The 14,635-nt window shown below is 41.5% G+C and overlaps 1 protein-coding gene across 21 annotated transcripts in view; it reads right to left on the bottom strand.

Annotated features, from left to right (window-relative positions):
- TIAM1 (TIAM Rac1 associated GEF 1) overlaps positions 1–14,635 on the bottom strand; it is a 155,789-nt gene that overhangs the window by 3,391 nt on the left and 137,763 nt on the right. For 16 of the 21 annotated variants that reach the window (XM_084538657.1, XM_084538672.1, XM_084538674.1 and 13 more), the window contains 11 exons: positions 12,947–13,126; positions 12,453–12,521; positions 11,995–12,120; positions 9,745–9,853; positions 7,429–7,608; positions 7,180–7,298; positions 5,245–5,353; positions 3,964–4,022; positions 2,891–2,993; positions 2,052–2,139; positions 1,021–1,193 (listed from right to left, as the gene is read on the bottom strand). In XM_084538657.1, coding sequence (XP_084394783.1) covers positions 1,021–1,193; positions 2,052–2,139; positions 2,891–2,993; positions 3,964–4,022; positions 5,245–5,353; positions 7,180–7,298; positions 7,429–7,608; positions 9,745–9,853; positions 11,995–12,120; positions 12,453–12,521; positions 12,947–13,126 — 1,315 coding nt within the window. The remainder of the gene's footprint in view (positions 1–1,020; positions 1,194–2,051; positions 2,140–2,890; positions 2,994–3,963; positions 4,023–5,244; positions 5,354–7,179; positions 7,299–7,428; positions 7,609–9,744; positions 9,854–11,994; positions 12,121–12,452; positions 12,522–12,946; positions 13,127–14,635) is intronic. The other 5 variants (XM_084538669.1, XM_084538666.1, XM_084538667.1 and 2 more) reach the window with 1 other exon arrangement.

Raw genomic sequence — 14,635 nt, forward strand, 5'->3', positions numbered from 1 at the left:
ACTATAGGGAAAAGTCTGAAGATTTTAATTGCAGAATTCATCATGCAAATGCACTGCCAAGCCAAACTAAAATAAGTTTTGGCATCTACACATCAACCCCACAGGCTGACTGAAGAAGCACTGTGGTAAAACAGGATGCATTTTGGTCCTCTGAATCTTCTTACTTAACGTTTTAAGTGCCTCTGAGGCTGATCTTGAGGCTCTGAGGCATCACCTCAAGTCAGAAGCCGTGCTGCAAATGTTATTGGTCTGGGCAGCCTATTACAGAAGAGGAACAGAAAGCCTGGTTGTCTACATTGCTGGATCTAATGAGCAGAAAAAAACAGACCGGAACAAAACACGCAGCAGTGCTGTGTATTTTCCAGTTGGAATCAAGTGTTTCTTCCCTCCATCATCTAGTATTCTGAAAGTGAAACCTGCTTTTCCCTGGGATTTTCTCATTGCTTTTGCCTGAAGTCAACCAAAGAGGAAAATCCGTGGTTTAGGACAGACCATTACAAAAATAAAGCATCAAGTGCACGCCTCTCAAAGTGTGAGAAGTACAAGAACATGCCCTCTAGCAATAGAGCTGAAAAGGCTAAAAACGGAGGACATACAAAGCTGTCTCTCCAAACCACATCACGCACAAGAAAAATCAGCTCCCCCAAGTGAATTTTAGTTAAAAGTGCTAGGGTTAGCTTGAAAACTCTGTACATGCTTTTGTTTAAGAAATATGCAGCGGGCTTCTGTTTTGTTCAGCTGAAACCCATTTCCAGATTAAAGTGCACAGCCAATTGGTATTGACAGAAATCCTGTTTCTTCCTTCCATGCCAGAAGGACTTCTCTGAAGCTGAACCTTGAGTGCAAAGCAAGGTAAACAGAGGCAATTTAAGGCTCTCGAGGAGGTGAAGCATGGAAAAACAGCAGTTTTTACATACACAGGAGAGAATGCCAATCCTAATACACAAGTATCAGATACCACCACGTCTTACAATGGTGCTGGGGTTACTGGGATCTTGAAAGTCTGTAGCCCTACAGTACCTGCCCTGTTCATGGCTGGCCTTGCACCTTTTAGAGCACACAATCTTTTTCCACCAAAAGGGACATATTGCTGGGATGAGGGCAAACTTTCGGTTTTAAGAAGCTGTCTTCTGTGTTTATCCCGCAGAATCGAATGCACTGCCTTCAGAAAGTCCTTCCTGTGTTCTGGTGAACTGAAAAACAGGGGAAAACACAAGAGGCAGAGTTATCTCTTGCAAACTGCTGAAAGCTCACTGTAAATAAGATAAATAATAATCAGTACTGTAATTTAAAACTGAAGACTGACTGGCATACATTTCCCCAGAGAAGACTCAATTTAAATCAGTATTTTCAAGGCAAAGCTAAATCTATAGTAATTGCAATGGACATCCAAGGAAATAAATACTCTGTATGTTAACAAAACATTTAACCATTCACTCCTTGAGCCTTCCTTTTCCTTCCAATACTAACCACAAACTTTGCTTTCTCCAATAAACATCAAACTGACCTATAGTGACTAATTCGATCTCAGTTTGTCTCCCATAATCACACACCAAGAAGTAGCCCTGCAAATCTTTACTACCTAGTAGTGGGAACTGGCTTGATATCAGTTCCGTGGGACCCCGGCAACCTTGCACACCAAGTTCTGATTTGAAGCCTAAAACGCATCAGGGCAAACACTGTGACACAGACAGGCAAAATTCATTTAATAAAATGGTAATGCCCTAAGAACAGGGGTTGGAACTTGTTGGCTTGGAAGGTCAGCTGAACAAGACATGCAAATATCTACCTAGCATAATGCTGGAGTTTAGCTGGGTGTAAATCTGTCAAAGAAAAGTTGTAATAAGGACATTTCCATACAAGTGCAAGGCTGATCACATCTATGCCTTTATCATTAGGACTTTATGAAGCTCTGCCTGCCAGAAACGAGGTTCTAACACCCTCTGCTCACTTCCCCCACCAGCTGTTCCCAGACTGCCTTAAACAAATGACATAGGCAAGCTGAGATGCAGAGATGCAGCTGCCACTAGAAAGTTTGGAAACACACTTACCTACAGCAAAGGTGAAACGTTCTTTCTGGCCTGCCTTCAGACTCAGATTTAACATGGACAATCTCACATACAGAATTGGTCTCTGCATCTGGAATGAAAAGTAAACTGCATTTCATACATCAGGTTCTCATCATAAACCTCAGTTACAATATTTATTCCATTACCCTAAAAAAATGGTTTAAGACTGTCTGAGACAACAAACTATACACTGCAAATATTATTAACTTATGGATGAAAGGCAGCAGTGGGGAAGTGGCTAAGGATAGAACAAACATCTGAACTGGCCAAAATCTAGTAGAACTTTGTATTCAGTAACTCAGGCCTATAAAATATGTGTGTGTGGGGGGGGGGGGAGGGGAACAGCTCTTTGGATATTTCATATAGTATTGTCACATTTTACAGACATAACTTCTACAGGCAGCTACACCCTATGTTCTTTCCACTTTCACTTATGCAAAAGAACAGGAACATATGTTAGAAATATCGAAGTTTTAAACAATAACCTTCACATGAAGCCATCTACCACAAGAATTCACTAGCCCCATTTTCTCACAGCTGCCAGATATCCTTCAGGACTTGAGAAGAGGAATGAAACAAACCAGAGTCAGCAACTACGTCGTCCTGTTTTTCCAGGACCTTGACTGCCTTCAAAAAAGTACTGACATGGCAGAGATACAGAATTGGAGCTTCTGCCCCCTTCTTTTCTGTCCAGAGCTATTAGATTCCTTTCTCGGGTCCCCAAAGCTGCATACACACGTACTAAGGACAAACACTGATCAGCAAACGTCCCCAAAACAAACATTAAAAAGACTGCCAAATTCATGCAGCTGGAACATTACCTGCACTTGCCAATGCTCGAACCTGCAGTGCTTCCAAAGGTATCATGTGGCGAAAGCGGAACGGATCCCAGTCTTCATAAATTGAAGCTCTATGTGATCCTCCCTGGAAGAATTTCAAAATACCCTTAAGAAATGAGATACCTTAGGATATTCAGACACCAAGGTCTCCATTGCTTTGCACTAAAAGTGTCCAGCTAGAGACCTGTTGCAATTCTTTTCTCACTACAACATCTCAGTAACCAGCAGCACTGAAATGCCTGTCTATGAAGATCTTGCTAAATTCCAGACAAAAGCAACCTTTAGACCAATCAACTCCTATCAATGCCTTCAAAATTTTGTTTGCAACTAATCCTGCATTCTCACCTTCAACTGTACACATACTTATGAACATGCATTTGTTTTGCTTTGGTCACTCCAAGCTTATTTTATGTCCAGTTAACCTTAAAAGATGACTATTTCAAATAACGCTTTTGGTTTGTGCCACATGTGGGAACCAAAGTGTTTCCTGTAATACTATAAACTGTGTTCCCTGTTGTAGAAAGTCATGTGTTCATTGTCAAGCTTAGCTTTAACTTCTAAATTCTAGATTCTAGTAGGATCCACTGATACAGAGTGTAGGCATACCTAGTTCAGCTGAAAGCAGCCAGCTCTTGCTTAGTTGCATGTTATACTTGGAGATACTAATAGCCAGAACTGAAGCAAAGACATTGTGCATCACTAAGAAAGCCAACAGACAGCTCTCATGTTTGATTCATTAGCACTGGTTGAAGAGCCAAATGGAAGAGACATGCTCAAGGTGGTACCTTGTTTCATCAAAGTCCACTCCACGGCATAAAATGGATGTCGCAGGCAACATGGATAGTCCAGCAGAGAGCAAAGGATAAACTAAACGAACACTTGCAAAGCACTGAATAGCAGGCCACTCAGAATTACTCAAATCCTCGGTTGTGTAGCAGGGGACAAGGACCATATAAGCAAAAGCACGCTCTCACACCACAGCTTTAGGGAAAGTAGATCTTGATCACTGAACTACAAATGTACACAGCATCACAGAAATAGTTAACACAACTTACAAGTTTCTTCTTCTGTTTGGAACCATCCTTGTACACAAGGACCACAGCTGTTTTGAACACTGGAGAAGAAAGTTAAAAAACAAAAGCCATGTAGTCAATAAGGTTGGGAATGGGTATCCTACACAACCAAGCTCACAGACCTTTCAACTCCTCAGATAGCTCTCAGCTGAGCCAGGGAGGGAAGGCAGGAATAATCCTATCAAAAAAACTAAGCTCAACAGCTTTTAGCATGCAAACACAAGTTTCAAATGACTTGAAGTAACCTAAGAGTTGCCAGTTATCTGAACAACTGTTCAAAATCCAGCAGTTCTATTAAAAGATAATTAAACAAAAGTAATCTGCCTGGGTAAGTCCACCTCAGACTAACGAGCAGCATCCCACTACATGCTGCCAGTCATCAGGTGAGACCACACATAGGCAGAATTTGAAATCTGAACCACTCCCAGGTGGGGAACAGTGGTCTACACTGAATTAAGAAGTGAACAACACCTGTAGACAGAGGTGCAATTTGATTCTCTATTATCATGTAACATCCACATGGAGTTAGAATTTGTCTTTCAAGACTGTTTTTCTTTGTGTTCTCTTTTGCCAGACCTCAAACACACCCCTTGTTTTAGAATTGAATTGCACAGACACTTTATTTTGGACTAAACACACACTGCTTAACTTGACTTCAGTCTGAAAGTAACAAATGCATGATTTGAAAGTATAAGTGCTCATATACCTTTCCAAAGAACCACGGTTTGATACAGTGGAAAGACCTTGAAATCTATGCCAATAACAGTTTCAATTTCTCTTTTGGCCACCCAAGATACAGTTCTTGGAGGAAGACAGATCACTCCAGGACTCTCTGGGAGTCCTGGCCTAGCTTTAAGACCACCAAAATTTAGATGCTTGGGTTCTTTTTGGCAAAAGGCACGGAAAGAAGAGGCAGAGCCTCTTCAAGCGTGTCCAACAGGATGTGAAGCAGAGTTACATGGTACACATCAGACTACTGAAATGTATCTTCCCAGATACAACAAATACCTTTCTGCATAGCTCTCAATTTATAGCCTTGGATATGAGTTTAAGAAACTCTTTCACTATTAGAGCAGTCATCTCCAAATTATTCACCAGATTTAGATCAACACAGAACAGAATTTGACCATTACAGGGACAAACACAGTTTTAAGTTCCAGCCAACCCTGCAGAAGGCAATGCTCAGCTACCTTCAACAAATATCTGCTAAGGCACATTATACAGTCTTTTAAACATCTGAAATGAAATTACTAGGATACAAACCAAATGCTGCCAGCTCAGGTTCCTTCTTCCATTTCCCTAGCGAAGCCGGAGGATTAAGCCATATCACAGTATTATGCAAGAGCAAGTCCCCCATAGAAAGGTCTGCAACCTGCCAATCACAAACACATGCACAAAGACAGAATGTGTTTCAGTTCAAAGTTTTCTTCAGTTCTAGAAAACTTTCCTGGACTTGATTCTTAAATAAACAAACAACACAAGTACATTTTTGGAATAAGATATCCAACCAGATGACTGCATGTATGTGCAAACAGACTCTGACAGTTGGCATTAGATGCACGTAAATCTTTAATTGGTTGGCATAGATTGGGAGAAGACAGACAGAGAGCCTAGCTCTCACAATTTTATAAGTCAGGGCTTGCAAAAAAAACCACAAAGGAGCAGAAAAGCCACACGGGATGTTTTCCTTATGTTTTTCTGCTCCTTTGTCCATCTTTTCCTTCACAAGTTTCTTGCTATTTTGTTCAAACATTTAAGCATAACCCCATCACACACACACAATTTGGGGTATAGTTCAAAGACAGCACCAGGTGAAGCAGTCACAGCAGCTTCCTCCCCCCCAGCAGTTGCCATGGTTCTTGATTTTCCCCAGATTTTCACCTGAGGAAGACATATTGCTAGAAATGGACTAATAAACAAGTTCAGAATGACTGTTGGGAAATGCATACTAATGTCACTGCAGCAACCAGATCTTTCTCGTTGACGACTGATCGCCTGAAAGTGACAATTCAAGGGCTATCCCCAGTCTAGGGGCCATCTTACACAATTTCTCCCCCACTTCTCTCTGTGAAGTCTGCCTTTTGCAAAAGGATAGCACGGAGAGCACCAGCAGAACAATCTGAACTCTCCCTGATAACAAGAGCAAACACTAAGATATGTTTGTTGTGCCTTGGTGCTCATTTGGGAGAGGCGACAACTGCTCTGCCAACAGAAGTCCTTACATGCTTTCTCCAATCCTTCTTGCCAGCATCAGCAAAGGTTTGGCAAGGGCACCTGATCTCTGCCCTCTACCCTCCACCTGCTTCTCCCCAAAGAAGATGGTGCCCAAGACACACCCCCAAAACTTCTCCAAGACCAGACCACTCAATCCCAGTCCCCTCTGTGTCCTGTATTTACCCAGTGACTCTTAGGCTTGATCTTCACCCCAACTGTTGGCAAAAGCCCACAACCATTACTTCCTATGGCATGTCTCTCCAGCATTCACCCATATCACTGCTCACATCAGCTCTTCAGCACGTCTCCCCATCTTCCTTCAAGTCTCCCCTGACCTTGCCCATTACTGCCCACCACTCTCCTTCACTTCACTGATGGACCGAAAACCTACATTTTAAATCAGAAAATGGGGAGTCCAGCTCTCAGTTTGAGTTTTCAAGACATCTTCCACAGGTTTCTGAGATGGTCACCAAAGGCTGAGCCCACATTCAGCCTTCACATGTTTCAGTATGTGCTCTGTGAGAGCTAGACCAAAGCCCAGGGCTCTGTCACATACCAGGTCTGCTAACACTTTCTAAAACAGGAACAGTAGTTTCTCACACACTGGATCTCACACTTTGATATCTTTAAAGTGACTAAAGACTTAAGTACAGACTCGCCTCAGCACATCAGACCACTCAGATTGTTGGGGTGAGATTGTGTGGAATGAGGAGAGTCAAGACAGACAAAAAGGTAAACTACATGGTCAGAATCCCAGCCCAGCAAAGCACAACTTTCTAAGAGAATTAACCCACTTCTTTACATCGGTCCCACTCACTGAACTGTACATGGAGAAGCAGTTTTTGAATTGGATTGGGATTTACCTGTTTGCACCAGGACCTACTGAAATGACACAACAGGAAACATAAGCATTTGATAAAATTTAACATTCATGATACAGACACCAAAATATCAGCCTATGTCTTCTAAATTTGATCATGTTACCTCCTTTTTTTCCCCCGTTTGTTCTGCTATGAGTTGGTCAAACACCGCCCCATATTCCTCATGGATTTTCTGCATTTCATTAATGTGGCTGGCAACTTTGTTCATTGTTTTTATGGCCACTAGAAGAGAGAGAGAACAAGGAAAAGAAAAAAGCTATTTTTAAACCTCTGAGAAGAAGGGTAGGAGAAAGGCTTAGAATTTAAACAGGGAAGTTTAAACAGAGAAGAGGAATGTAATTTAGGTCCTTACCATCAAGGTGATAATGTTCTTCACTGTCTACATCCGTCAGAGCAAAGAGCTCCTTCAGCAGGAGAGGGTATTTCAGTATCCGCTGGATGGGTTTGATGAGGTAAGACTCTAGTGTGGAGGAGTGCTGTCGTCTGGGGTTCTGAGCATCCAAAAATGCCTTGAAAGCAGTGTCCGTCTTGGCTAGGAGATTAACATGAAGCAATTGGGTAAACTGGAAATAATAACAACTGCCCCAATAAAGTGATTTTTCCAGCTTTAAATTAGTTTATCCAGACATTTTGCAAGGAACTGCAGATTTATCAGATCCACATTACTGGATTTCTGCACTTCAGGTTTTGTGCTCCTGACACTTTACCACAGAGATTCTACTTAGGTTTTAAAATCAAGCACCTACACACTGTACCAAAATACACAGTTTTTGATTTCACTATCCATGGTATTTCTGGCCCTGTAACTATTTTAGAGAAGCACAAATTCTTTCTATCACCTGCTTCCTTAAAGAAAAGGCTCCGTTGGATATTTGTAATAAGTCACAGTAATCATGAATCTAGTCTGACAGGTATACCCATAATATTGGCAAGTCTGGGTTTTGTGTTTGTTTGTTTTTTAAATATCATTAAACTTTAAAATGCAGTAGTGAACAACAACAAAAAAATCAAGAGCTACTAAGGAGGCAGGAGGCAGTAAATTTATACATCTTATGTTGACAGTGCAGGCAGACTGGGTACCTGATTGCTATCATCATTTTTACTGTACTGTTACTGCATTTCTAGAAATACTATTTCCCCTGTTGCTCCTTCTACTAGAACATACATTTGTACAGGGAGGGGAGCATGGATAAGGTAGCAGTATTAGACATACAAGTTATTCAGTACAGAAATAATTCCCCACAACTTATTTAATGGGAGCCACATTCCCTGCTCAGGTTGGGTGGTTTTCTTTCTGTTGTTTTTTTTTGCTTCATCCCTCAGGCAGTCACCCACCCTAATAAGGCAACTTCAATTTCAAATCCAAAAAGTCACCTGCACTTCAGCTGAGGACACTAAATTACACTTAAAACACACTCTCAGGTTTTAAAGGAGATTTAGATTTCTGGAATCAAATATGAAGTTCTGTTTGTCTCATAATTCAAGCTCAACCATTTTTCATTTATAAAAATAGTCAGCAATGAAAAAAAAAAATCACTAGAACTACCTAGTCTATGCCCTTAACATTAAGGTGAAACAGATGCCAAAAGGAAGCATGAACGTAACTAGCAACAAATCATTAATTCCTGTATTCCACAGAGCTGCCAACTATTCTTTGCAGCATAATAAATGAAAGTTTACAAGAAGATATGAAAGAAGCTGCACAGCAAAAAATGAACAACCCAAGCAACAACCCACAAAACCCTTCGTATTGACAGACATCCAGATGTCTGGATATCTCCCCCCTTAATGGCAGAGCTCCTACAAATGGAACCATCTGTTTATGTTACATCTCAGCCAGAAATGAATTGCATGAAGCAGCGCTAGCTCTAAGAGATTAACAGTTCTATGGGACAAAAACCATCACTCCAAGGCAAGGGGGCTGGCAAGCACTTATATGCCAAACCACAGTTCATTCATCTCCAATTCAGCAAGCCAAGCTCTGCTAGGAATTTGTACATGTAAACTTCTCAGGCAAATTGGATCGAAAGCAAGAAGAGGAAGAGAGGGGAAAGAGCACGGCGAAGTTAAAACATTTAGACAGCTTCCATAAAACAGTCTCCAAGGCTCGTCTTTTCCTAGCAGCTGTCAGCATTCAACCACATTTGCTGGAGCTTCAATGGGATTATGACAAGCATGGATTCACTGCACGTTCCCTAAGAGGAACCAGAGGTCATCACCACTTCTGGTTCCAAAATGCATAGTGACCCATTAGTGCAGGCCACATTGCCTGTTTATGAAGACTTTTCATCCCCCACATGACTGAAGAGAAACTGGATGTGTTGGGGGAGAATAAATAAGAGTGGAGGAAAAACTGCATGCAACGTTAGCCACCTGTTGTAATGAGTTAGTTGGGTATCATTACATCAGTGGTGGTCTAAGAACATCCATGGCACAGAGCAATCTGTGAGCCTGTCAGGACAGACAGACTTAATTCCTCAAAACTGCAAGGACTCCTAGAGAGCAGCCGGGCACACGTGCCCCCACTCCTCAAGCACAAATCTCTCCATGTGGTCTCTGGTGTACAGTAGACACATTTCATCATCCACACAGCAGCTTAAAATAGCCCAAACCAATGTGTTGCTGCCACAACTCTTTGTGGTCTGTTTGACCAGCACACCGCTCTTACCTTTCACCAGTACTTTTGGGACTTTTGTGTGGCTGGCACAGAAGGCACTGTACAGCTTGAAACGGTCAGCGTAGTAGAGGAAGGATCCACCCAAGGAAAATAACACTTTCTAGGATTAAAAAAGAAAGAAAGAAAAAGCACAGAATGTTTTTTTCCTCCAACCTCTATAATGGGGTAGAAGCATAGGGGAATAGTAGAGATGCATGAGTGAGATGGAGCGTTTCCATTTAGCTTTCAAATGACAGACACTGCCTTTTTAGAATATTTTCACACTACCTAGCGGAAAACAGGACCAGCCTTGGCGCCTGAATCCAACCTTGATACAGCCTATGTTGTTTACATAATTAGCAATGTTCCCAGTCAGGCTGATCTGAAGGCGCATCACCTAACAGGGAGCTAGGTTCACAGCCCCACAACTGTATTTAAATGCCTGAGCTTAAAACCTTCTTGTTTAAATAATGGCCATAGGAAGGACTGGATGTATCCAACTTTGCAGTGGATCAGACATTGAGGAAGTGCAAGCAAGACGAGCATCCCCCTGCACAAACACAGCAAGTCCCCTACCCTGCTGAAAAGGAGTTTGTGTTATGGGCCAAACACAATCCTTCCCTCAGATGACTCTGTCTTTGGCTCCACTACCCTCTAAGGAATAAGAGAGTGGCATGGGAGGGAATGTGATAACATAGAGGCAGCTGGCCTACAGTTGGCTGAAGAAAACAAACTACAGAAATGAAACCAAGCCCCGAAGTCCCGTTTTGCATGCTGCTTTCAGACTATGCCCATAGGACAGAAGTGAAAATGAAGTTGGTACACATTTTATGTAAAGAGGTAAAAGTAGCAGTACTCAGAGCACAATTCTTTCTCTCCATAAGGAGGAATTTTAACAATTTTTCTCTTAAAGGTCCCAGCAGTGATTACAGAGGCTTCTACCACTAAAAAAATGTATTTTCATTCCCCATTAAGGGCATGTGTCCTACAAAACAAAAGCGGTGTTCTAGTTAGGACAGCAGCACTTAGGACTGATGCTGATTTTAAATGAACACCTGATGGCAAAAATTGCATTCACACACACAAACTTCTTTCAGTAGTTCTTCCAGGGCTATACGTTAGCTGAAGAGCAATCCCAATGGAATTATTATTATTCATCAAGACATCCTGTCCTCTGCCAAGGTGAGTTGTCAAAGCATGGGTAAAATTCCCCAAAGACTAAGTGCTGTATTAGCTACTTGCCATAAATTCAGTACATAACTAGAGAAAGCATAAAACAATTCCAACTTCCACAATTTCATATGTGTATGTATATATATATTTATACATATTATATATATATATATATGGAAAATACACATCACAGAATCACAGAATGGCTTGGGTTGGAATGGACCTTAAAGATCATCCAATTCCAACCCCCTGCCATGGGCAGAGATGCCACCCACTAGATCAGGCTGCGCAGGGTCTCATCCAACCTGGCCTTGAACACCTCCAACACCTCCAGGGATGGGGCATCCACAGCTTCTCTGGGCAACCTGTGCCAGTGCCTCACCACCCTCTGAATGAAGAATTTCCTCCTTCCCTCTTTTAGTTTAAAAACATTCCCCCTTGTCCTGTCATTATCTGACTGAGCAAAAAGTTGCTCTCCATCTTTTTTATAAGGCCCCTTTAAGTATTTAAAAGCTGAATTGGAAAAAAAAAATATATATATATAGGAGAAAAAATATACGTATATATTTTTAATGCAGTATATAGGCCTTTAGTTTACACTTCTACATTTCACATACAGGTGCTGATACCCAGAAGTACTTGCTATATAGTTCTGTTATGCACAAAAAACTAGATGCAGAACTCAATTTATGTTCTGAACCATAGCCCTAATGGGTTTCTGAACTACTGCATTAGGCTTGTCAGAACAAAGATTTTATGTAATATTCCATTTCTAGATTCTCCTTACAGCTCGAGACAAGAAATCTCACAGAAGGGCAAGAATAGCATCCCGAAGCACATGGCATGACATATTCCTAGTGCTCCATACAGTTCAATGTAACATGAAGTACAATCAATCACAGATCTTCAAATGGTCTCAGTAATAGCTCACAATTAGTCTCGAGTGTAAGTACATACAAGTTTTCACATGCAGACTGACAGTAGCCAAGACAAGTATAATGAAGCATGTCAGAGGACAGCTTCTGGGATATTTCATCATTATGTACAACATCAAAATGTAAGTCTACTCTGAATGTAAATAATGATTACCTTAAATTGCTCAACTTTCTCAAGCTTTTCCAGGTCTGGAACCAGCCTTACTCCATCTTCAAGAGTTTTCAGGAATTCTACCTGGAATGCTACCATTTCAGTCAGATTCCCAAAGAGAACATCCAGCTAATAAGAGAGAAAAAAAAACAGCATGCTCAAAGTATCACTGTTAAGGTCACTTTGCAGGTAAATCATCTTTTTTAGAACTTCAGTAATTCTCAGTCCAGTTACACATGGATGTGTGATGTCAGGGATGAAAAACACTAACTATCCATTATTGTATAACGTGTTAAAATAAAAGCACGACATAAAGGTGCTGCTCAATCAGCTGTTTTAGAAGAAATTGAATTCTAAATTTCTCTGTAGACCTCACTGGGACTAGCAAGCCAACTCTAGGGAAGTGGAGTACTGTGTGCATGTAAGCTATCTAGCAAAAAGGTAAGGAACAGTTAGCATACCTCATCTGGTGTGAGGAACGTTTCTTTCTGTAGAGGCTTCAGATATCTCTCCATCAGACAGTTCAAGTCCTAAAAATTCAGAAAAAGATTCCCATGTTGGTTTCTTGAACTGCTTCTGAATATATATTGAAGTGGCTAAGACCACAGTTTTCCAAGCCTACGCATGTTTCCTCCGCACACATAAAACAAGAGTCCAATTTCACAGAATTTACAACTGTGTAAAAGGAAACATCTACATAGTTACCCACAAAATCATGGATCACATGGAATGTTGTTCTTCTGCATATCAAACAAAGTTATTTCAAAATGACTGAATGAATTCTGAATGCCTACTTATTTCAGAGATTTGTTTAAGTTATTATTCTAGTGACAGATTATAGCATTGCACGTAAATTGACAAGAGATACATGCACGGATTTGAAGCAGAAAAGAGACTAACAAAATTTTCCAGAAGCAATATTAGCAGACTGAACCGACACACTGAGATCCCTTACTTTGACATAGGTGCGCTCTGTTTCCAGAAGTTCACAGATAACCTTTCGCAGCTTATCCGCGTCTGTGAGCTGTCTCATGGTGGCCAGCTGGGGTCCTGTGAATTCCTGAGGATGAGCACTTGAGTCAGAAGGGTTCATTTCATGAAGACTGCGACAGAAAGCAGCAACCTGTTCTGTACTCTTTAAAAAGAAAGAGGAAAGGCTAGAGGTAATATCTTAGCCAAGAGCTAGAGGAACAACAGAGCTGAGAAGCCTTTGCAATTACACAGTTGCAGCTTGGAGGCTTTTTAATAGTCACTGAAGTCCAGAAGTGTAGACATCATTTCATGCATCTGTCTACTTTATCTTTTAGCAACCCAGGATAAGGGGAAAAAATGCACAATCTGAGTTAACTGAAGTGCTGTTCAGTAACATTCCCGGTTTCAGATAAGCACAAACTTTAATAGGCTTGTCCAGCACTTGCAATTGAAACAAACAAATGGGCCCAAGAATTGAGAACTAAAAATGACTGTGAAAACAAAACCCTCCAGCCCTCTGCAGTTCCCTAATCTACTCTGCAGCAGTCCTGTGAATGAATGGCTGTGTCAGTAGAGCCATGGAGACAATGCAGAGATAGAAACCCTTTCAGCTGTTTTAGGGGAAGCAGAGCCATCAGGGTAACCAAAGCCTAAGGCTTGAAATGCAAGCTCTTTGGGAAAGTAGCTGTATTTTTGTTCTGATCTGGAAATACCCCTTGCAGGGTGAAATTCCTCCTTGTAAGCCATTTTCTTTTTTCCTTTTTTTCCCCAGAGCTGCTACATCTAGCTAGTTTCTTTAATGTTTAATCATCTGACTCTATATAAAGAGAATTATCCTCTCTTCACCTCCTCTAGTCAGATCTCCTACTTGCATCTTTCATTTCACTGAGAAGTTTGGAGCAGGAACAGTCTCCGGTGTCAATGACGACAGCCTCAGGCTTCTAGGATTGCTAAGGCTGCAGCGTGCCCTATCTCCTTCCCTCCCCAAGACCTGAGGAGGGCACGGGAGGGAAAGGAGCTGCTTTACTTGATCACACCTCTCTAACCTTAATCCTGCCACAGTATCTTAATCCAGATTTACAGACTTCCAGCAGTGCCTCTATATCCCTCCAGTCCACGCTAAAACTTCCTGAACTTACCCCAAATTATCATTTTCAGAGGATACAGGGGCAGAGAGGGCAGAAATGGGGACAAGTTGGGAAGAAAGAGAAAAAAAAAAAAAAAAAAAAGAGAGAAGAAACAAGCATACCATCACCTTACTGTTTGGGGACCCAGCCCTGCCCCCTGGGAGATGACTTCCACCAGGCAGTAGCAACAACAGCATCAGGAGCCTGAAACACCCCACATCTTCTGATGAGCACATGCCAAAAATGCTCCACATTTGTTGGGCTGCAGAGCCTGCTCACACACGTTTTCATCTAAGTTCACCTACAAGGCTACACAGCCATGAATCCTGAGAGGAGCATTAACCATTTGAGTGGCAAGTAAGGGATTTCCCTCCAGAATAAAGTTCCTTTCCCTAAAGGTACCTTATAGCTGTAAATGTTCACCCACATTTACCACTGCAAGGTGTCTTGTTCTGCAAAGGATAATTTTCTCCGGGACACAACTGGAAACAGTGAACTAATTGCAGCTGTCTACACAAAAATGCCTCCTGGACACAGTTTCCTAA

This window comes from Aythya ferina, assembly GCF_964211825.1.
Source record: "Aythya ferina genome assembly, chromosome: 1".
Taxonomy (NCBI): Eukaryota; Metazoa; Chordata; class Aves; order Anseriformes; family Anatidae; genus Aythya; species Aythya ferina.